The 23,401-nt window shown below is 40.2% G+C and overlaps 1 protein-coding gene across 1 annotated transcript in view; it reads right to left on the bottom strand.

The window, feature by feature from the left end:
* Positions 1-1,757: 1,757 nt before the first annotated feature.
* HDAC11 (histone deacetylase 11) overlaps positions 1,758-23,401 on the bottom strand; it is a 31,775-nt gene continuing 10,131 nt past the window's right edge. Inside the window, exons 2-10 of the mRNA XM_089678743.1 lie at positions 23,214-23,362; positions 21,552-21,652; positions 19,687-19,803; positions 15,382-15,424; positions 12,652-12,728; positions 9,778-9,840; positions 7,340-7,436; positions 4,091-4,269; positions 1,758-3,169 (exon numbers count right to left, since the gene is read on the bottom strand). Of these exons, the coding sequence (XP_089534869.1) occupies positions 2,984-3,169; positions 4,091-4,269; positions 7,340-7,436; positions 9,778-9,840; positions 12,652-12,728; positions 15,382-15,424; positions 19,687-19,803; positions 21,552-21,652; positions 23,214-23,362 (1,012 nt within the window). The 3' untranslated portion in view covers positions 1,758-2,983. The remainder of the gene's footprint in view (positions 3,170-4,090; positions 4,270-7,339; positions 7,437-9,777; positions 9,841-12,651; positions 12,729-15,381; positions 15,425-19,686; positions 19,804-21,551; positions 21,653-23,213; positions 23,363-23,401) is intronic.

Below are 23,401 nucleotides of genomic sequence, written 5' to 3'. Positions count from 1 at the left end.
CAGGATGATTTCAAGGAAGGCACTGGGTATTATTATTGAAATGCAGGGACCTCATTATCATTTCATAGCGTGTTCTGGGCATTAAAGATGAATAGACTGGCATATGATGTATAGGCTGGGTAGAACAGTAGGCGTGGACTTTTTTTGTCAGTCCCATGTTCAAAGTAAGCGCAAGAAAAGTTTTAAATTCGTCCTCGGTGAGGGGTTTCCACACAAATGGGCGGGCATATGACGAATTGGGATTGCTGGCTATATATTGGCTGGCATACAGGTTACACTGCTCCACAATGTAATTTAGCAGATCATTAGTAAAAAATAAATGAAAAAAACAAATTAGGGTATCATTTTCTGCTTGTGTGTGAGGGCCTGGCTGTGCTGTAAAAGCGGGCATTGTAGGTTCTGCTGAATTAGCAGGCAGTCACGTGGGATATAAAAGTACATCTGGGAGGCTAGTATGGGCTCTACCTCGTTGTGGACGGGAAACCCTGCTACTAGTGCTTGGCCTATAATCTGGGACTGCAGCCCTGCTTGTATGGCACCCGGATTTGTAGCGCTACTGGTGGATGCCTGCCTATCTTCTGGGAGTGCTGCGTTGCTTGTACTCGCCACTGAGCTACTGGTGGATGCCTGTTCCTCCTCAGAACTCCTGAACCTCTTTGTTTGGACTCGCTCCTCCTCAGAATCCGTTGCTGACCCACTGCTTTCAACTGGCTCATACTCAGAATCTGAGTCTGACAATGTTCCCCGCTACTCTCATCCATCATACTCAGTATCTGGAAAGCCTGCTAGCTGGTGTAGAATTTTTTAGACATTTTGATGTTCACTTGTACAGATGTTGGTTTTACACTGGTACATTGTGACAGATATTGAGCACTGATAAACTGTGACTGATGTGGATCACTGGTACAGATGTGGATGACCACTAGTACACCATAACGGATGTGGATCACTGATACTGTGTGACAGATATTGATCACTGGCCCTGTGACAGATGTGGATCACTGGTACAGTGACAGATGTGGATCACTGGTACAGTGACAGATGTGGATCACGGATTAGGATCACGGGTACTTTGACAGATGTGGATCACTGACACTGACAGATGTGGATCACAGATGTGGATCACTGGCACTGGGACAGATGTGGATCACTGGCACTGGGACAGGGTGATTTTACTCACAGATCGGCTCTGTTTCTCCTCACTTGCGGGATCTGTGCGAGGAGAGGCAGAGCCATTCACCTGAATGGTGGCTTTGTTGACATAAAATGATGGCTGTGGATGTGATCTATCAGAGGGCCCTTCTGCCAAGCGGTGTTGCTCTGTGTCCGAGGGACACAGGCACATCAAGAGTGCACAGCTGCGCTTGTGTGCATGTTCTGAAGGACGTTCCTGAACGTCCAATCAGAACAGCAAAGCTCCCAACTAGCCGTTTATGTGCAGTGGCCGGGTGGGAAGCGTTAAGATACAGAAATGCGCCATTGGAATACATTGATAACTTGTCCTCCAGTGCCCCCAAAGGGAATCCCATTTAGCAGTTGGGTTTTCCCTGCATTTTGGCATGAGATAAGAAGCTGATAAAGCCAATTTCTTGGTTTTCCTCTGTGTACTGGTACAGGGCTCAGCTCGGATGAATTACACCATTGCTAGACCACCTTACCCAATGTAATAGAGGAATTTTAGGTGGCAAGCATCAGTAGTAATAGTAAGGTTTTCAAAAATGTGAAGATTATTCTCATTAAAAAAAAAGCCATACTGATCACATTTTGACAACTGTTTATTAACAAATAAGTCACAGAAATAAAATGACTCTTAATAAATTATTACAATTAGTGCCTTACCAGTTAGTGTATTTCCTAAAGTAAGAACACTCACAGTTTTTTGTGCTGGTGATAGCATGTGGACACACATCTAAAGTATATAAATGTTTTTCAGTTAATTTAACAGAAAACATTGTATGCTGTCTAATGCTTTTTCTTAAACGACCATTCTAGTTCTCTAGAAAATATTGGCTACTGAAGTTGGATGTTGAGGTTCTAGAGCAAAATGCAACAAACCCTGTACAGTTATGATACCCCACATACCTGTGTAGTCTAGCTCTAAAGTGCATCATTAGATTTACAAAAAGTGTACTAATGCATAAACTGCAAACAATGAGGTCAAGGAAAGTAAGCACTGCCTTTTGTCAATCATAAGGATTTACGGTACTTTAGAAGTGTGTACTATTTGACCCTACAACATTACTCTTACAAACTATCAGCCCAGAAATAAAAGATTGGGTGGCCATCCTATTGAAGCTTGAGTGATTGGCCATCTGTGGAAGCATAAGTCCACAGAAAGTGTACACAGTTGGCTTTCAGGTCTTGATTAGGGGTCTTTAATTCCCAGAAGGATTATGAGTAGATGTATTTCAATTTAAAGCCACATTGCCATCATGCTCCAGAGGCAAAAGTCCCCCCCCTCAAATAAAAACAAATAAAAAAAAAAAAAAAAAAAAAAAACATATGCAGAAGCAGAACAGGAGACATATTATGGACACCCTCACCTCACACATCTGCTAGCATTTTCAAAGTAATAGGAAAACTGCATGGGGGCACATATGACAATTCCAAACCTTTAATACTGGAAGAACCAAGTACAGCACCTATTCCTCCACTCCTGCTTTTTATAGCATTATTTTATCTATTAATGCTTCCTTATGATTAACAGCAGTTGCTTACTCAACCCAAAAACTTAAAATGTCCTTAAGGTGCTTACAATACACAACTATGAATAAGTGTTTTAGCTATATATAGAATCAGGGGACATTGGCTATTATTAATAAAAATCAAAGTGCTCCAGTGTTTATCAGGCTCATTTTCACCACTCAAACAAATACACAGTATTTTAAATGTAGTTACATTTTTTAAAACAAAAATGTAGTGTGTAAATTATTGCCAGAAGTAATTAGTTAAACAAAAACCTTGGTTTGCCATGTATCTTGACTTATATCCTAGGTTCATGTGTCTCTGCTGAGGCTTTATTAATAAGGCCAAGGTTGTGCAGGTTGAGAATGGAATCCGCAATTATCCGTGCTGTTCGCTTTTGGTATCCACCAGAGGTGACCATCAGGATAGGTATAGAGCGACTCCTGGCAATGCTGAACACAATCTCATCCCTTTTTATAATGCCCTAAATTATTTAAAAAAAAAATCAGGAAGACTTAGTCATGTAGTAGGGTTAAGGAGATAGAAAGCTTTTACATAATTTTGATTTGCAATATAACGGGCTAAATTTATAATCCAAGATAATAATTTGTATAAATTATTCTATCATTTGCGCCTTAGTTTGGAAAGAGTAGACAAAGAATTTACCCCCCCCTCCCCCATTTAGGTCTTAAAGGGAGATCTCCTTTTGCAACAGTAGTTTCCGGTAATAGAAAACACCATACTTACTGCTCTGGTGGCCCATGCCCTTTACCTCATTCCAGCCATGCAGCCTCCATCAAAATCTTCAACATTCGACACTTCTTGGAGTGTCGAGAGGTTGTGTACCCCACTGCGTGCTGTACTTACTCCCTCCAACCCTTATGTCTATGTTGTGTCCTTCAGTAATGTAGGAGACAGAGGATGGAACACTGCTCTGGGAGTATGAGCATTGTTGATTGGAGCACTGTGCAGGGGGTATGTCTGATCATTGGAGATTGGGACCTCTGCACTCTATGTGAGAGCAGCAGTCCTGATCTCTAGCTTGCTGCCAGCACAGGGCTTGATATAGGGCTGCAGCAATAATACTTTGATAACAAGAGAAAAAGACCTACACATATGTTGTTTTGCATCCAGCCTGACTGCATTAGAGCAATAACACAGTCCAAGTGCCTATGAAGAATTCATTAGAGAATAAATAATCTACATTTTTGTGTGCTGAGCCCTCTTGTGGATTTGCTATGCAAATACATGACAACAGCTGGTACCAGGAGTCTGCAGTCAACTATCAGGAAATTATTTGTAATGCTTACCATATTGTAAATAGTTCTGTACGCTATCTAATACCATGCAGCTTTATATGTGGTGTGTGTGTGTATTTATTTATAGTAGAGATTGTAACACTTACTTGAGGGGAAATAGAGAGACATCCAAGTGGATCTCCATCGAGTATATCAGTCCCTGCATTGTAGACTATTACATCTGGGGTCACTTCATTTAGAGCTCCTTTCACGTGTGTTTCCACTTTCTCTAGGTATTCCTTGTCCTCTGTGCCCCAATCCAGTTCAATCCTCCTTTTTATTGCTCCTGTATAGAGTGAAAAGTGTAATCCTGATTCCTGTTTAACCAGACAAAATCATCCAGAAAGCCTTACAATAACCAAATTTTCTGCTTAAATTTTCTAACCTACAATAAAAGTAAAGTCATAATCTAATTACTAGCTATGAAAAACTCCACTTTTTATTGTCCTTTAAACCTGTCTTCTAAAATTCAGCACACAAAATTTCTATTATTACTACAGTTACCAAATAGTTCTCAGACAAATTTTGCTTCAGATTGGATCCTTTAGATCAGTGTGTATTGTAAATGTCTATTGTACATGTGTAATGTAAATCTATCCATCCATGATTGGATCATCTTTAAAGTAGTATTTTTGTTTAACGCGTGGAGTGCAGTAAAATAGACATTCCCCAATAAACTATTTGTTGACATTCTTATCCCAGCACTTGCAGTTTACAACTTTTCAATGCTGCTGGCTCGTGCTCTCTCAAAGAAGCTTCCCTGAACTTCTGGTCTTCACAGAAAAGTGTAACAGTAGACAGTGCAGTCTCCAGTCAGTCATTTAGTTTGGAGAAGGTTTGGGATAGCCACCAAGAAGAGTGGCAGAGGACCTGAGAAGGGTGGTTCAGGGATGCTCTGTGTATACCATTATATCTAAATGAAAAAATAACTTATGTGGTGTAATTAGCATATTTTACACTCTGGGCTGCTCTATACAACAAAATTATGGTGGTACGTGAAGAAAAGTCTGGCTACCATGATGGTCAGCGAAGAAGGGCCTGCTTAAATTGGTGGTCACTGAAGTTGTGCTTTACATTTGTGGTCATTGTACCTTAGATTGGTTGTTGGTAAAATGATCCCTTACATTGCTGGACAGTAGGAAAGTCAGTGTGAGAAGGATCCCACTGTATTGGTGAACAATGATAAGATTACTCCTCACATTTGTAATCAGTGGGAAGAATGCTCCTTGCATTGATGGTCAGTCTTACAGATAGCTAAAAGTATCATTGGTTTCAGCTTCAATTTATTTCAGATGCATAAATTGGAGTTTCATGGAATCCTCTCTGAGATGAGATGGTTTAGAGCAGGGGTGGGCAAACTTTTTGACTTGAGGGCCGCAATGGGTTCATATATTGGACCCGGGGGCCGGACCAAGAGTAGATGAATGATGTGTATGTGTCATCCATAGTAAGTATAGTAATATTCCCCCATATAGTAATTCATCACCCATAGTAATTCATCCCCCATATAGTAATTCATCCCCCATATAGTAATTCATCCCCCATATAGTAATTCATCCCCCATAGTAATTCATCCCCCATATAGTAATTCATCCCCCATATAGTAATTCATCCCCCATAGTAATTCATCCCCCATATAGTAATTCATCCCCCATATAGTAATTCATCCCCCATCTAGTAATTCATCCCCCATCTAGTAATTCATCCCCCATCTAGTAATTCATCCCCCATCTAGTAATTCATCCCCCATAGTAATTCATCCCCCATATAGTAATTCATCCCCCATAGTAATTCATCCCCCATAGTAATTCATCCCCCCTATAGTAATTCATTCCCCATATTAATTCATCCCTCATATAGTATTTCATCCCCCACAGTACTATTTCCCCGCAAGTAGTAAGCCAAGTCCCCCCTGTGTCAATTCACTTACCTTTGCTCCACGCGTTCCTCTTGCCGTGTTCCCGCGCCGTTCCGGTCTTCAGGGCGGACTGTGAGAGGAGCCTAGCTCCCCTCACGTTCCTCACGCTGCCCCGCCTACACACATTCTGACAGGCAATGTTTGCCACGCTTCGTGGGCCGGATTAAAAGGTCCGCTGGGCCGTATACGGCCCGCGGGCTGTAGTTTGCCCATTGCTGGTTTAGAGTCATGCTCAGACAGAATATGTTACACTTGATAGGGGGAGAAGATATGAATCTTTTATAGGCAAGCATGCACATTTAGAATAATTTAATACTGAATATCTAGATTTTTGCATAACCACAGTTGTGGGTGGTTCCTTTGACCTAATGCTAACGGAACCTAGCCCTGCTCCTAAGTGAAACTTAAGTCAAACCCTTTTCCCCACACCAAATAAAAGGCACTAACTTTTACCATTGTCCTACTCCTAACTGTAGTAACACAAACCACAAATCAAATTTAAAAAAACAAACAAACAACTTGTCCAATTTAAAGACAATAACTTTTATATTACTGGCTTCAAAACTTCAAACCATGCCAAGGTTTTTCTGCACAGTTTCATGTGATTTGATGGGTAACAGACTTGAGTGCCATTCTAAGACAGTGCTTAGGGTCCTCACAGGGATATGTTATTTAAATACCCACCTATACCTGTTACAAAAAAAAAAAACCCACCAAAAACATACTGTATAGCAATTAAAGCAAAGCTCCCCAACAGTAAAATGCCAACATTAAGAAAATTAATATAGAAAACACATGAATATTGTTATGCCTATATGCCCCTTTCCTGTATCTGTTTGCCGATCACATTGCACAGTCTGCTACAAGCTTGAAATCCCTTGCTGCCATTTTAAAAATATAAGTCTTCGATGGAGGACTTGTTCTCTGTGCCATACGATTTATGAGATTTGGTGTAGTTTGCTTATATTTCAACAATGCCATGGCTTTAGCAATGTGAGCATCATAATGCTACCTGACACTCTTGTTGTTAAAGCCATGGAAATGTATAAAAAAAAATAACAAAACATTCTATATTGCCTGAGATGCATGCACAAATCCCTAGCTGCCTCTGTTTAGTTTACATGTTGCCATGGCTTCAGGGACTTTTCCCTGACATGTCATGAGATTTTGTAAAATCTTGTAATATTTTGTAGTTTACATATGAGTGCTCCCTGGAAGACTCTGGTGATGTTGCCTTCCAGGGGGAAGCTAGGAAGTACTGGCTACATCATTAGTGCCTCAGAAAAGGCAAAAGTACAAAAAAAAAATGTAAGTTTTCTGAAAAAAAAAAAGTTAGTTTTACATATGACTATACAGTAAAATCTCTACTGTTCAGCATGCAGAGCTCCTCTATTGCAATATCAAATGTGGCTTAAGTTACATTAGCGACATTACTTACGTTTTGCCATAGTATCTCCAGGATAAATATGACGATTGTACACATCCATAATGTAGACCCTTTTATCATCAATGAAATCTCTTTCATGTCCATTTCCCTAGTTTCAAGGTAAAATGCGTCTCATAAACATAGTATATTAAAAAACACATGTATGCATGTATTACAAGTATATTTTGCTTTGCAAAAGAGTACAGTTCGTGCAAGCAAGTCAGGCAGACCCCATGATACAGTGAACAAATATTAAATCAAATAATGATGTGGCACCGAATCTGGAAACAACTCATTGCCTCTTTCAATCAGCTATGAAGCTTTACAAAAATATTCTCATAGTAGCTACCTTTAGTTAAATAGACTTCAGTAATGTGAAAGAAAGACCGAATAGGAGCTTTCACTAGTAGCACAAAAGTAAATGGGTAGTATATGTCAATATGTACTGTAACTGAATATATTGTCAGGTATTTTCACCGTTCCAATCTGGTAAAAACATAATCAGTTCAGAAAATTGACAAAATAGGGAAGTGGGTAAAAATCAAAGCTAAACATCCAGCTAAAATCTTTTTGCTTTTTTTTTTAGTTGTGGAGAAAGTAGGAATGGGTTAGAACATATGTCAAACTAGAACTTGTTTTTTTAAGACTAAAAAAAATAATAATAAAAAAAATGAACATCACAACCACTAGACCTTCAATAACAATACGATTAACAATAATGTATAATATAAACAATAATGTATACATATATATACAGTCATGGCCGAAATTGTTGGCACCCTTGATATTTTTCCTGAAAATCAAGTATTTCACACAAAAAAGGTATTGCATTAACACATGTTTTGCTATACACATGTTTATTCCCTTTGTATGTATTGGAACAAATATAAAACAGAGGCAGAAAAGCAAATATGACATAATGTCACACAAAACCCCAAAAATGGGCTGGACAAAAGTATTGGCACCCTTAACTTAATATTTGGTTGCACACCCTTTGGAAAACATAACTGAAATCAGTCGCTTCCTATAACCATCAATAAGCTTCTGACACCTCTCACCCGGAATTTTGGACCACTCTTCCTTTGCAAACAGCTCCAGGTCTCTCTTATTGGAAGGACACCTTTTCCCAACAGCAATTTTAAGATCTCTCCACAGGTGTTCAATGGGATTTAGATCTGGGCTCATTGCTGGCCACTTCAGAACTCTCCAGCGCTTCTTTGCCATCCATTTCTGAGTGCTTTTTGACGTATGTTTGGGGTCATTGTCCTGCTGGAAGACCCAGGATCTTGGACGCAAACCCAGCTTTCTGACACTGGGCCCTACAGTGCGACCCAAAATCCTTTGGTAATCCTCAGATTTCATGATGCCTTGCACACAGTCAAGGCACCCAGTGCCAGAGGCAGCAAAACAACCCCAAAACATCATTGAACCTCCACCATATTTTACCGTAGGTACTGTGTTTTGTTCTTTGTAGGCCTCATTCCGTTTTCGGTAAACAGTAGAATGATGTGCTTTACCGAAAAGCTCTATCTTGGTCTCATCTGTCCACAAGACGTTTTCCCAGAAGGCTTTTGGCTTACTCAAGTACATTTTGGCAAACTGTAGTCTTGCTTTTTTATGTCTCTGTGTCAGCAGTGGGGTCCTCCTGGGTCTCCTGCCATAGCGTTTCATTTCATTTAAATGTCGACGGATAGTTCGCGCTGACACTGATGCTCCCTGAGCCTGCAGGACAGCTTGAATGTCTTTGGAACATGTTTGGGGCTGCTTATCCACCATCCGGACTATTCTGCGTTGCAATCTTTCATCAATTTTCCTCATCCGTCCACGACCAGGGAGATTAGCTACAGTGCCATGGGTTGCAAACTTCTTGATAATGTTGCGCACTGTGGACAAAGGCAAATCTAGTTCTCTGGAGATGGACTTGTAACCTTGAGATTGTTGATATTTTGCCACAATTTTGGTTCTCAGGTCCTCAGACAGTTCTCGTCTCCTCTTTCTGTTGTCCATGCTTAGTGTGGCACAGACAGACACACAATGCAAAGGTTAAGTGAACGTCTCTCCTTTTTATCTGCTTTCAGGTGTGATTTCTATATTGCCCACACCTGTTACTTGCCCCAGGTGAGTTTACAGGAGCATCACATGCTTGTAACATTCTTATTTATCCGCAGTTGTGAAAGGGTGCCAATACTTTTGTCCAGCCCATTTTTGGAGGTTTGTGTGACATTATGTCGAATTTGCTTTCTTTCCTCCCTTTTTTTGTTTTGTCCCAATACACACAAAGGGAATAAACATGTGTATAGCAAAACATGTGTTAATGCAATACGTTTCGTGAGAAATACATGATTTCCTGGAGAAATATCAAGGGTGCCAACAATTTCGGCCATGACTGTATATATATATATATACACACACAGAATAAAATTCTATAAAGGTTAGGAGTAGTTCAATACCTGATGAGCATCCAGATCTATAATTGTTGCTTTGGATATTCCTTCAACACGTTCAAATAAGAACTTAGAAAAATAACAAAAACAAAATATACCCAAGATGTTATAAAACATGTTAACAATAGCGTGATGTTAATCTCTCCACAGAAATAAATACATGTAACACACACAATATTCAATATAAATAAATATATACAAATGTACACCAATGAAAAGCTTTCTAATACATTCTGGGGACAAATTAAAAAGAAAAGGTCTAACTACATCATGTTTAGCTCCCTAAATCCGCCAGACTAAAAAGGCAAAGGTGGCCTAAAACAGAACTCCAGAATCAATAGTTCACTTTACAATACATCTACTAATATACGTGGAAACCACACAGCTTTGTTTAGGCACCTCTAATAAGTGTAGCTGCCATAATTACTTTTTTGGACTTTGTGCTGACGCACACTGAAGGCTCCAGCTGCCTTGTGAAGGTGCTGTATGAACAGGGCTGCCTCCAGGTGAGCCTGCTATATACTATGTGGGTCCCATATTTGGGAAACGCCGATAGTTTCCAGCTAGCGACCACATTTATCAGAGGTGTCTAGACAGTGAAGCTTCCACGTGTTTTGCATGTATGTGGCTAAAACTGCTTTTAATCCAAGTTGTTGAAACAGATTAGTTATTTTTTTTTTGTTGCTGGCTAGTTTGAAAGTGCATTGGACACTCCTTTTTGCACTATATTGTCAGTTAAAAATTACTTTTAATTGCAGGTTATGCGACATGCTGGGAGCTCTCTTTCCATCAGCAAGCCATGCCTGGGGGAAGACCTAAGTCACACTTTAGTGATGTAGTCACCACTCAGGACTACCATTTCATTGAGGTTTTTCAGAAGGCAGGATGAGGGGTCCTTAGGAGTGTTGCCTGGGTCAGAGCATGATTACCAGTATTAACCAAGTCAAAAACTGCGAGGGAAGTGAGAGGATTGTTAAAGAATAATTTCAATTTTGTAAAACAAGAAAACAAACAAGCAAAAAAAAAATTATATATAGCAGGAAGAATCAATCACCATCGCTCTCACAGTTCATTGAGAACTACAAGCTGTCAGCCGCAGTGGAAGACGGTACTTGTAGTTCATTCATTCACAGAACTCTGGGGGATCAGGGGTGGAGGGGAGTGTGAGGCTGCTGCTTTAGTAACATGTTACACTCTGAATATGGATGTAACATGTTATTAAAGGAAAAAAACTTAGCCTTTAAATAAGTGCCTTTTCACAGACAGACCCTGCGCAATGTACAAGATGTTACTGCAAAACATGAAGCTAGGGTTTGGTTTTAAAGCAGGAAGTTTTTGTTTAGGAGGGAGTTGTTGTCTGTTTGTGACTGGAACAGACATAGAGTGAGCAAGCTTAGGATGTTGTAACTTTATCTATAGCCCATTTGTTGTACCCCTGCATAGGAAACTTGTTCTTATACATTCATGACCAAATAAAAGTGGGAAGAAAATCCTTAAAATTAACACTGGTGTACAAACTGTCCAGATACTAGTGTTAGTGTAGGTTATATTCATCTCCTAGATTGTAAGCTCGAAAGAGCAGGGCCCTCAATCCCCTCATGTTTTGCATTGTATTGGTATTGTTCTGTCACATGTTCTGTCCCCCTTTGTAATGTACAGCGCTGAGCGAACTATTGGCGCTTTATAAATACTGTATAATAATAATAATAATTATGGTAAGACTCATGGTAACTGTGTGAGTCTGTAATTAGGTCGGGTTACTGCAGGTCAGGCTGGGTGACACAGCAGGTTGGGACTCTATCGCCTTCACCATTTCTGGAGGACAATAGAAGCTTCCAGAAGCCAATGGGCAGAAGGGGTGGAGACCTAAATCTGCATGTTTATGGGAGTCTAGCCAATCCCAGGCTTAGAGGCCCTGGTAGCGTGGGGAGGCTTAACCTATAAATATGGGAGAGTCAGGCTAGCAGAGGAGTGAGGTAGAAGATGGCGTGCGGAGGAACAGGTAGGTGGCCTGAGAGGGGTCCCCTAGGTCTGGGGGTGCTGGCCTTCAGGTATAGGCTGGGGCTGGCTCATGAGGATCCATTCAGTATCACAGTATGAATAGAATTAATGTTGGGGAGCAGTGGGAGGAAAGAAGGCATCAGCACGCCCAGGGATTTACAAGGGGAGAACTGTCACATGTAGCAAGCTTTCACAGGACAACATTATGCTTAACCCTTTATCTTTGTCCTGGGAGATCTTCAGAGCAGCCGGGAGGGATGGTAGTGTCTGCAGGCTCTCTACGGGGGAGAAAAGATACTATAGCATGCAGTTTGCAACCTGTGCTAAATTTCAGAGGGCCTGAGAGTCCCTAGCCCATAAAGGGCTTTTGCTACTGATCCATAAAGACTGACCGCATGCAAGGAGAAGTACAGTCCAGGATCTTTTTCTGTAAATAGGAAGTTGTTGCCGTTCATTGGTTCAGTTAAGTTGGGCATCCCATAGTCCCTATTTACAAGAAATGGGAAGGTTTCACCAGGACAGGAAGACACGGATGTTCCAACCTCTTTCCTTTCCATTAAATAACTATAACTGTGTTTTTTATTAATTTTTGTGTCCCTATCCAACATACGACCCTATGATTTCTGTCCTTTTGTCACACTGTCAACTGTCCAATGAGGATGAACCCAGGAACATAAATCTGAAGTTCTAATCAGTCACTACTCTGTCCAAAACTAAAAAAAAAAAGTTTTGGAATTTAAGATGACAAAAATGTTACAGGTTTCTACCATAAACAGATGCAGAAATTGTTTGTTTAATAGTTTACTGACTTTGGACCAAGCTAAATATCTTACTCCTACAGCTATTTCAGAATAGACAACGTATTATCTAGAATTGTACCTTGATAGCTAATGTTATATCAGCATATGCACAAAATCCTCCACCTTTGTCACCGGAACAATGATGAAAGCCACCACCTTATAATAAAATAAAAAAGCAGGATTAGGATGACATGAAGCATTATTCATAGAGAGGGTAGAATTTTCTTAGGAACATTAACAATATTGATAATACAGCATACGACGTAAAACAGGGGAGGGACAAATAATTAGGGCTGATTAGGATTAATTATGACTTAACATAGGATTAGATAGGAACTATTTATATTATTTTTTTTATTTTGAATGTAAGGTTTGCTGTAGGCAAAATATATGCACATCAAAAAGGACACTTCAGAGAGGCCTGGCACAGCATGGGACTTATTTCTGCATCCCTCTAAATGTTGTGCCTGGGGCAATGCCACCAGCTGCCCCCTCCCCATGCTACACCACTGGTTGTAACGTACAGTAAAATTTTCTGTTACTGCAGTGCTTGGTAAAGCACTAAGTATGGTGCATTGCTTTGCATGCTAGTCATTTTACATGCCATCCCAATGCATCTACACAAAGCACCTGCAGTACAATGCACCATAAAGTATGATGTGCAATGTGCAGGAGCAGATTATTCTTTATCGGGGCCAATTTAAAATAAATGAACTGCTGTACTGCAGCATATCAATAAAGCACTTGTAGGGTATGTGTAGCACAAGGCAGACTGGTGTGAATAGGCCCTAAAATTTAAAATTGGACTTGTAGCCCTTGGGAATTAAAGAGAAATATTGGTTTGCTAGCACCTCCAACTTGAATTTGGGAGTTGGTTTTGGCTTCCTGAGAAACCACAGGTGGCTCTCCATTGCACATGCTCGAGCTCATGTGGCACTCTGAATAGTTCTACAGCCCTCTGGGACATGGGACATGTGACATGTCTCCAGTGGCTTCGGGAGGGGATGGGGTGGAGCAAGTGGATTGGTCTGGCAGTCTTCTGGGACCTGTGAAAGTTCCCAGGAGACTGCGGGAGGGAGGAGAGGGCCGAACTTCTGGCTCACTTCACCACGGTGAACTGAGCCAGCAGTGGGAGTGGGTACCTGTCAAAAACAGGTACCGGCTCCCCCTTTCCCCCCAAAGGGTGCCAAATATAGCAGTGGAAGGGGGGGGGGGAGGCAAACAAGTTGAGCTTCCACTTTTGGGTGGAGCTCCGCTTTAACTAGTTTCCAGGACTGACATGATACATCAAGACCATACTTTCTGAAACGAAAAGCTCTTATTAAAATTAGGATCATGTCACACTAGCAATTATTTTGTTGGTGACAACTCACCAATAGCAGGATCTCTAAAGCAGGTCATAGATAAATAGAATTTCAAATAAATATTCCTTGGAAAAGTCTTAGGACAATTCATATGAATATTCTCAGAACATTCAATTTGTCGCTTGAAAAATTTTGTATGCCTTTAACATTTGATTTTGGAATGAATAGACTTTACCGAATTAAAACCACATACACTGTTAGAAATCTAATGAATGAATGAGCTGAGACTTGGTGGTGAAATACCTTTAAGGCGTTTACCTCAGGAGTTACCCCATGGATTGAGTCTAAGCGGATTGTATTTTAAATAAGATGTAGGGTTTTTTTTTTTTTTTTTTAGTTTGGCCAATATATAATGATGTGATTGGTTTAGCTGCAATTGCCTAATCATTGACCCCTTCTCCCCCCCCCTTTTTTTTTCTTTTTTCTTTTTATTTCGCTCTCCCCCTACCCTTTACGACGTCACTTTTTACATTTCTCTTCAATCGACGTTCCCTTCTCTTTTCTCTCTTCTCTCCATCTCACACCTTCTACATTCCCCTACTAATCATATCTTCTATAAGGAACAGAGCATCTATCCACATACAGGTGTGACTATTCTTTACAAAAGTAACCTACATTTTCCAGATACAGACACATATGGCATATACGCCTTCAGAAGATATTTCTGCCTTACACTCCACAGTCCTATTATCTGAGAACTCCCTACTCAGTGGATCATTGTCCATTATACTTATCTAGTTTATTTACTATAATCATATCTACTGGTATGTATTATACATTTGCTATATTATGATATTTTGCCTCGAGATGAATCACACTTCAAACAGACATCTTTGACCCGTCTGCGTTATAGGAGAACGTGTAATATGTCTATGTGCGGACTTTGCTCCGTATCTGTATATGAGTTTTTGGGAAAAAAAAAAATCTGTTTGTTCGAGAAAAACTTTTCATTCTGCACCTTCGACCCTTGTGGTCAGAATGGAACATCAATTTGATTCACAAAATGATTAGAAAAATTAACAAACTTTTGTAGAATCTTCTTTTTCTAAGAATTTTTCTTCGAAATTCTACACGTGTATGGCCAGCCACTCCACTCACATTCTCAAACTGAATCACTTTCTCATTGGCTGAACAATCACTCCACTGTTGCTCCCTCACTAGTGATTAAGATTTTGCAACAGTTCATTACAAAAGGGGAAGCATTTTCATTGGGTAGAGTAACAGCTGCACCTCAGATTCTACACACTGGCATGGGGTTACAACCAACAGATTTTCCATTGTGACAAGGCCCTTATACAAACATTTTGCACATCTAGAATACTGCAAACAATTAATAATAAATAAATCCTATTTAGAACTTATTTGTTTTTTTTTTTTTTAGGTATGAAAAATTGTTAAAAAGAGTAAAATATTTTTTAAATAATGAATTAAAATATTATACTTGCCAACATTAATTGCCCATCCTCTTTCAATGGCCAGTTTTCCAGCCTAAAAGAAAAATGTGCAGTTAGATGTGGGTGTGTACAGTGGACTGATGTATAAATACTGTTGCATTAATGGGGAGCTTCATAAAAGGCAAAAATCAATGAAATCGAACCAATTCTTATTCCAAAAAAAAGACAACTCCAGTGACGATAAGAAGAAAGAAAATAAATCCCTGAGCATCACATCATGACTTTTTTATGCTAGCCATACATGGTTTGAAGTTTGGCCTATTTAGCCTGTCCAATCATATACAGTCACTGTTCGGTTATTTAGTGAGCATCAAGTGCTGCCGATGACGGAATACAATAGCTGGCAGGGCAGATTCCTCCATCCAAGCTGTTTATTGTGGATGGAGGAATTTATTGCTTTCTTTCATTCAGCCTACATTGTTGAATATGAGAAATCCAAGTGTCTATGGCTAGCCTTAAACCCCTACCACTCTGCAGGGCCAGGAAGTAAAGCCTATTTTTCCTTGATCAGTTTTGCAGACTCCTATGAAATCTTCACCACCTGACTGTTTATAGTGTAGCGCTACCCTCTTGAGGACTGCTGTGTTTCTGGGTCCCCCTAAGCCTTGTACAGCCAGGCAACACAGTTTCTCACACTTGCTTCCACAGTCAGTGAACAGTCCATGAGCTTGGGTTTTGTTGTTTTATTTGTGGAAATAACTTGGATGGGGTAATAGGGATTATGGGATGCCCAACTTGACTGAATCAATGCACGGGGACAAATCAAGGGGACTCCCAAGACAAGGATAAAAAGATTAAGCACAGCGCTGTCCTTTGAAAGCTTGCTGTGGCAGTCTCTCCCCTTGTGAATCCCTGGGTGTGCTGATGTACTCACTCCTCTTCATACTATGATACTAAATGGATCTTCCTGAGCCCAGCCTGGAGGCCAAGCCTCCCCTAGACCTAGGGGGCTCCCTCTAAACCTAGGGGACCCCTCCCAGGCCACCGACAGCCTCCTCAGCACTCCATCTTCCACCCAATTCCCCGCCAGCATGGCACTCTCATATTTTTGGGTAAGCCTTACCATACTACCAGGGCCTCCAAACCTGGGATTGACTCCCATAAACATACAGATTTAGGTCTCCACCCCTCCCGGCCCACTGGCTTCTGGAAGCTTCCATGGTCCTCTAGAACTAGGCAGAGGCGATAAGAGTCCCAACCTGCTGAGTTTCCCAGTCTGACCTGCAGTAACCCGACCTAATTACTGACTCACACAGTTACCATGAGTCCTACCATAATTAAATTTACCTACACTAACAATAGTAGCACACTAGAAGGTGCTACAATAAGATAGTGAACCAACATGATCACCTCTGTCCAGTAGGCTGGGAGATGATCTAGAAAAGTAGTAAAGCTAAAATGAGGAAGTAACTTCCTGTCTGTACAAAGTAACCAAGATGTGTAAATCACAAGGCTGACTAAAAAGAGTTGCAAATCCTTTAGCAAGTAAAATGCATAAAAAAAGCATATGTCATATTTCAACTTTTTTTTTTGTTAGATTTTTTGCAGTGGCACTTTAAAAAACAGACTGTACCTGTGTACACATAACCTATGTTGTTCAAAAATGCTCCTTATACTAACTGCAGTAATTTAGAAGTAAAAAATACAAATCTTTCAATGTTATTTTTTTTCTGTACCCTTGAAAGTTATTTTTGTAAATTGTTGCAAACAATAAAAATTTAAATGAAAAAAATGTACATGTCCCTGCAGTGGTTTGGGGCTTCCTCATTGCTCAAATGAGAAGGTCAAATGTTAAAGTGACAATAGCATAATACTCGGTTTAGATGGGCCATGGCATTTCCTGCTGTGGACTCTTCTCCCCTGGCCTTTTTTGTTAGTTTTCATGCTTTATTATTAATCCTTTTTTTTTTTGCAAAAGTTGTTTAAGGCTTTAGACGACAAAATACAGTTCATAATGAGCCATGGAGGTTTTCTGATAGCTGTAGTTTTATGAGCATTTTTCCATAATGTCACCTGAATTCACTGTATGCTTTATTATAGTCAAGCATTGCTATTTCCTGCTTCTGAAAGAAAGTTAGTTCTAACTGATCTCTCTTACTGAGTTGTTATGACACATGCTTATACTTGTTATCCTTTGCCTTTCTTAAAGTGGTTCTAAAGCCTAAACATTTTTTTACTTTAATGCAAGGAATGCATTAAGGTAAAAAATGTTTAGGTATAAATATCACCCGCTGACCACTCATACTTACCGAGTCCTCACACGATCCAGTGCTGGGCCCTGCAGCGGCTCCCACCTCTCACATCCTGGTCTGGTCTCACAGGCTTAGCTAAAGCAGTAGGAGCCATTGGCTCACCAAGAAGAGGATTAGCCAGGAGCGCTGGTTGGGGACCTGAGAAGAGGAGGTTCGGGAACACTCTGTGCAATACCATTGCACAGAGCAGGTAAAGTATAAACCTGTTGTTATTTTTTTTAATTTGGAGTTTACAATCACGTTAAATAAAGAATATTAAAAAAACTAACATTTTTATCCACACTATGCTGTTCTTAATCTTATACAATTTGCTTTAATAAGAACATAGATAAACATTTTAAATTAAACCTGAATAAAAAATAGGAATCGAAATCGACCATGGAATTGGTTTACTAAAAAAGTAGAGCATGTTTACTTTCAGAGTATATTTTTACATACCTTGTGAATAAAGTGAATCAAAGTAAAATTCACTTTTCAAAAAATATCCAATCAGGTACAAGAAAAAAAAAACAAAACAAATTTTTGCTTGCAATTGATTAAATAACTAAAGTGCACCTGACTGGGTGTTTTGTTGCAAAGTGAATTTGCACTCCGCTTTACCTCATTTACTAAAAAAAAAGCAAAAATGAATTTTTCAATGTGAAAATTAACTTCAAAACATGAACATTATTTACTCCTATAGTAAATCAGGGTCAAAGTCTCTCAAACTCTTCTAGAGGAAAAAAGGATTTGAAAATACAATTTTGTTTTTTATTATCTCTAATTGAAACTGAAAAAAATGGTTTTATGGTTAGCATTTGCTCAAATGCACATTATGTAGTAAGATTATGCATTACAAAAAGGTTCACATATAAAAGGCCAAATTTCTAGTAATAACTAATCTGGGTTGCAATAAATGATCCAGTATTTAACTGCATTCCTTCATATAGTAACAAAGATGGGTCCCCATCTCTGACTACCTCATGATAGTACTTAAAAGGTGTTGTTTTACTAAAGACAAATAGACTGTGCACTTTGCAATTGCAGTTGCACCGATTTTCCCCAGAGCTTAGTACAGTAAACTTGGTAAAGCTCTGCTGATTTCCATCATCCAATCATGTGCAAGCAAAAAATTTCCTTGCATCTGAATGGGTAAAATGACACTTTGCCACATTTGCAAAGTGCACAGTCTATTTGATTTGAGTAAACCAACCCCACAACAAATTGTAATATATATTTGAATTGCAATACCACGCCAGGTACTACACTATACCACTGCATACACCATCTGAAGTTTCATATTATTATTGATCCCCAACAAATCTAAATTAGCCTATTTGTCACAATATTGAGAGAAAGAAAGCTTGTGTTATGGACCGACCGGTGGTAGCCTCTAGCGCTCCACAGACCAGAATTCCCCAGGGCGCGGAATCTAAGTCCCGACCTGCTTGTTCACCAGGGCCCCTGATGGTGGGGATGGACTTGGGGCAAGCCGAAACCAGGTCATGGCCCCTGGGTGCAACCAGCTGTGGTAGAGGCACTTGTCGGTGGCACGTAGCAGGTGAGAGTCTGATGTGAGGAGGCGGAGTGAGCAACGTCAGACAGGCCAGGTCGGTAACAGCGGAGACAGGTCAGTACAAGCGGCAGGCAGAAGAATACACGGGTCACGGTCCAGGTTCGGCAACAGGAGATCAAAGGCACAGGATTAGACAGTAGAATGGTCAGGCAAGCCAGGGGTCAGAGCAGGAGACAGTCAACGAATCAGGGTCAGGCAAGGTCGGCAGCAAAGCAATCACTCAGGACACAGGATACAGGAAAAGACCATACGACAATTAAAAACACAGTCAGAGCCTGTTGAAAAAGGGCGCCCTGCGCTCCTATTGGTGCCAGGCACGCGATCGCGCATGCACGACTGCCATTGCTGTCACGGGTGTCCTGGTCCTAGTGCCCGCACGCTAGTGCGCCCCAGCATGCGCAGACTAGCGCGCCACGGTCCAGCCCGAGATCCCTGACAGCTTGACTGTTTCTTTTCCATGTTTAAATATTTAATAATCCAAGTACATACCATTATTGTTCCACCTGTCTGAGTTCTCAGTGGTTTCAAAACTCTTCTTTGTACTAGGAAGTTGGGAAGGATGACGAGAGGTGGGATTTCTGTTATTGTAGCAACCACAAATGACCACTGGGAGATAAAAAAGAGATGTAAACATGTTTACCAAGCTACATTAATTTCTCTTATACACAGTTATAAATTATAGAAATTTAAAAAAATATTATAATAAAATACATAGGTATCCAGACTTCTTTGACATGCACATAATATAAAAAAATATGAATAATAAAAAGAAACTCAGACTTTAGGATTGATTGCAGTAAAGTTGTGTTTTAGGTTTACATACAATTTGGCTCCATGCACTTGGGTCCATTTGCCTGTACAGTGTAAACACACTCCCTGGAATTAATATAGACTGGCACAGACAGATTTTGCGAAACTGTCTCTCATGCCTTCTAAAAGTGGTACAGAATGTGCCAAATTCATATACCGGTCTAGAATTTGTACTTGAATTTGGCGCGTGCTGAGCCACATTTTAAATGCATGTGAGACACTTTCGCAAAATCTGTCCAAGCTATTTTCTCGCTCTAAACAAATTGGTATTTAGAAAAGCGCCACACCCTCCAATTATACAGCAGCAACTCTAACTCCAAAAAATATGGATAAATCAAATCAAACATAAGAGTGCGCAAAAAAAACATATAAAAGTCCATAAATCAAATATGTGAAAGTCCAATATATATAACTCGTGTGACAAATATATAACACCGTGAGCAATCCACCACCAAATCAATCGAATGCACTCACTAGAGCTAAGTGCTGATCAAATTATAGACCAGCCTTAGCACTTTTGCTCTGGGAGCAAAGAAGACAGCAACCTCCAGACTTTGGATGTAATATTCTACAGTATTGGATTCTAGCTGATAGACACCCTTCTATAGTATAGGCAGGAAATGAGGAGGACTACTCTGCAGCCACTCTTCCATATATTTGTCACACGAGTTATATATATTGGACTTTCACATATTTGATTTATGGACTTTTATATGTTTTTTAGCGCACTGTTATGTTTGATTTTATTTTCTCGCTCTGTATGCCAAAACAGAGTTGCTTCTAATTTTCTGAACTTTTAGAAGATACGACTGTATTTTATTTTGATTTGGAGCATTCATTGTGCCAAAATGTAAAAGTAGCGCATTTTAGAACTACCTAAATTTGGTGAACGAGAAACTGTCAAGGCCAAACGTGTTGTATGTGTTTCATGAATTTGGCGCCAATACATTACCAAGAGGGATTAACGCCATAAATGTTGGGCAGCAGCTTTATTGGCTTCCCCCAACTGTGTATATTGATGCTTGGGGTGATCTGGTGCTGTGAACAGCCGTCCATATACATAAATGGGGGAAGGCAGCAGTATGCAGCTATGCACTGCTGTTTCTATCAAGTGGCAGCTTGTGTACAGATGTAAAGTCCCAAATGCAGGTGGTGTGAGTTTGGGACCTTACACCTGTTTGCATGCGCCACTTTACCAAAGTAGTGGCACATAGCTATGCACAGCTACCTTCACCCATTCAAGCCTATTGATGGCTAAATGTAGCACCAGGGCATCAAAATTGCGGTGTGCCTACAGGCAAATGCGCTCAAGTGCATGCCCCTAAAACTGATGACAATGAATAAAAAACTAGGAAAAATAGGAAACATGAGAAAAAACAAAAGATGGAATGTATTCACAACATAGTAGTGTGAAGTAATGTCTAAGATTAATGGTGTACCCATGCAATTACAAAAGCAGAAAGTAAATATCAAAGGACAAAGTTTGTATACTCTTTATAGGTATCTTAGAAGCAATACAGGTTATGTGTAAAATAAAACTATACCTTTAGTTTGTTTAAGTAGCGTCTAGTATGTACAACTAGTAAGTCTTCTTCTGTTGCCTCCTTAGCAGTCACAATAGTGTCATTTGTAATTAACTTTTCTTCTGAAAAGGAAAATGTAATATCAGTGATTGGCTAAAACATACCACTCAGTGGATAAAGAAACAGTACAAATGAATAAGAGCAAATAGTACAATATTTGGTATGTAGGCTAATTACATATATCCTAGGCTCTTTTCACCTGGAGCGGAGTCTGCTCTGATCAGCAGGGTATATGCTCACAGATCCCCTGCTGATCGGAGCCGAACAGGACGGATGTCACATCCGGGCCCCTTCACTTTCTGCCTGGTGGATCCCTGTCAGTCCTATGGTTGGTCGGGTGTTCAGTGCTGTGAAAAAGTATTTGCCCCTGCTTGATTTTTTTTTCTTTCTATTTGTGTCACACTTAAATGATTTCATTTGTTAAGGGGAAAAGAAAAACTGTCCAAACCTACCTGGCCCTACATGAAAAAGTAATTGCGCCCTAAACCTAATAACTGGTTGTGCCACCCTTGGCGGTAACAACTGCAATCAAGCATTGGCAATGAGCCCTCACATCGCTGTGGAAGAATTCTGACCTACTCTTCTTTGCAGAATTGTTTTAATTCAGCCACATTGGAGGGTTTTTGAGCATGAATGGCCCGTTTAAGGTCATGCCACAGGATCTCAATCTGATTTAAGTCCTGACTTTGACTAGGTCACTCCAAAACCTTAATTTTTTTTTTTTTGAGCCAGAGGTGGACTTGTAGGTGTGTTTCTGATCATTCAGTGCTGCCTAGTTTTTGTACTTTACTGCTCCCCGCAGTGCAGGCCTATAGGTTTGTTTACACATTGAAAACACTATCTTTCCTTGTGTGGCTGATATCTTATGGCAAACAGCTGAACTGAGGCAGGTTAAAGTGGAATTAAGCACCTGCAACAAAAATCACCAGGAGGTAGAGTTTTTCACCAGAAGACACAAGCAAAGACACGTTTGACAAAAAAAAACGGAACACGGAACAGCGCATGTGCAGGATATCCTTGCTCTATTCTTGGCATGTTGATGTAAAGTCTCTGTGCAAGCAAATCACTAACATCATCAGAGGCTGTCCAATTGCTAATAAGGATCACCACAGAACCCGGAAAAAGTGGTGGTGGATACAACAGCAGCAAGGGATGAAGCAGTGACAGGATCCTTGACCAGTCATCACTGGAGGAGAGCACAATAGGAGGTAGGTGTGCCATAATGTGTAAGTATGCTGTGCAAACTTTATTATTATTATACAGTATTTATATAGCGCCAAAACGTTTGCTCAGCGCTGTACATTATAGTGGGGGACAGTACATGAGACAATGCAGTGACAATACAATACACGAGGGGTTTGAGGGCCCTGCTCTTTGGAGCTTACAATCTAGGAAGGAGGGGGTAGTGGTACAGGAGGAAGTGGCTGTGAGGGATGGAGTGGTAGGAGGAGTGGAGGAGATTGGCTGTTAGGTGAGGGCGGGGTAGGCTTCCCTGAAGAGATGGGTTTTCATCTTTTATTTATGGTAAGAGCTAAGCTGCACCAATGAGAATTTAGTTATGGTTTAGGCAGAGACAAAGTCATTATTGAAAGCACCTATGATTATTTTAGAAATTGAAATTACCTCTGAGAAAGTTTATCACTTTTCCCCATTTCCCAGAGTCAAATGGATGAAGTTTTTCAAGACCAATGAATGTAATGTTGTAGTCGCTGGAATAAACAATTGGCCAGCAAGTTGCAGGGAAGTCTTGATAGAGCTGTGTGGCATGAGGCCTACAAGACAGAAAGACAAAGAGTTTTACAAATGTAGAT

Source organism: Staurois parvus, unplaced genomic scaffold (genome assembly GCF_062004578.1).
Source record: "Staurois parvus isolate SC_StPar_1 unplaced genomic scaffold, SC_StPar_1.0 ptg000209l, whole genome shotgun sequence".
Lineage (NCBI taxonomy): Eukaryota > Metazoa > Chordata > Amphibia > Anura > Ranidae > Staurois > Staurois parvus.
The sequence above is the reverse complement of the archived record's forward strand: the minus strand, read 5'-3'. Positions and strand labels throughout refer to the sequence as shown.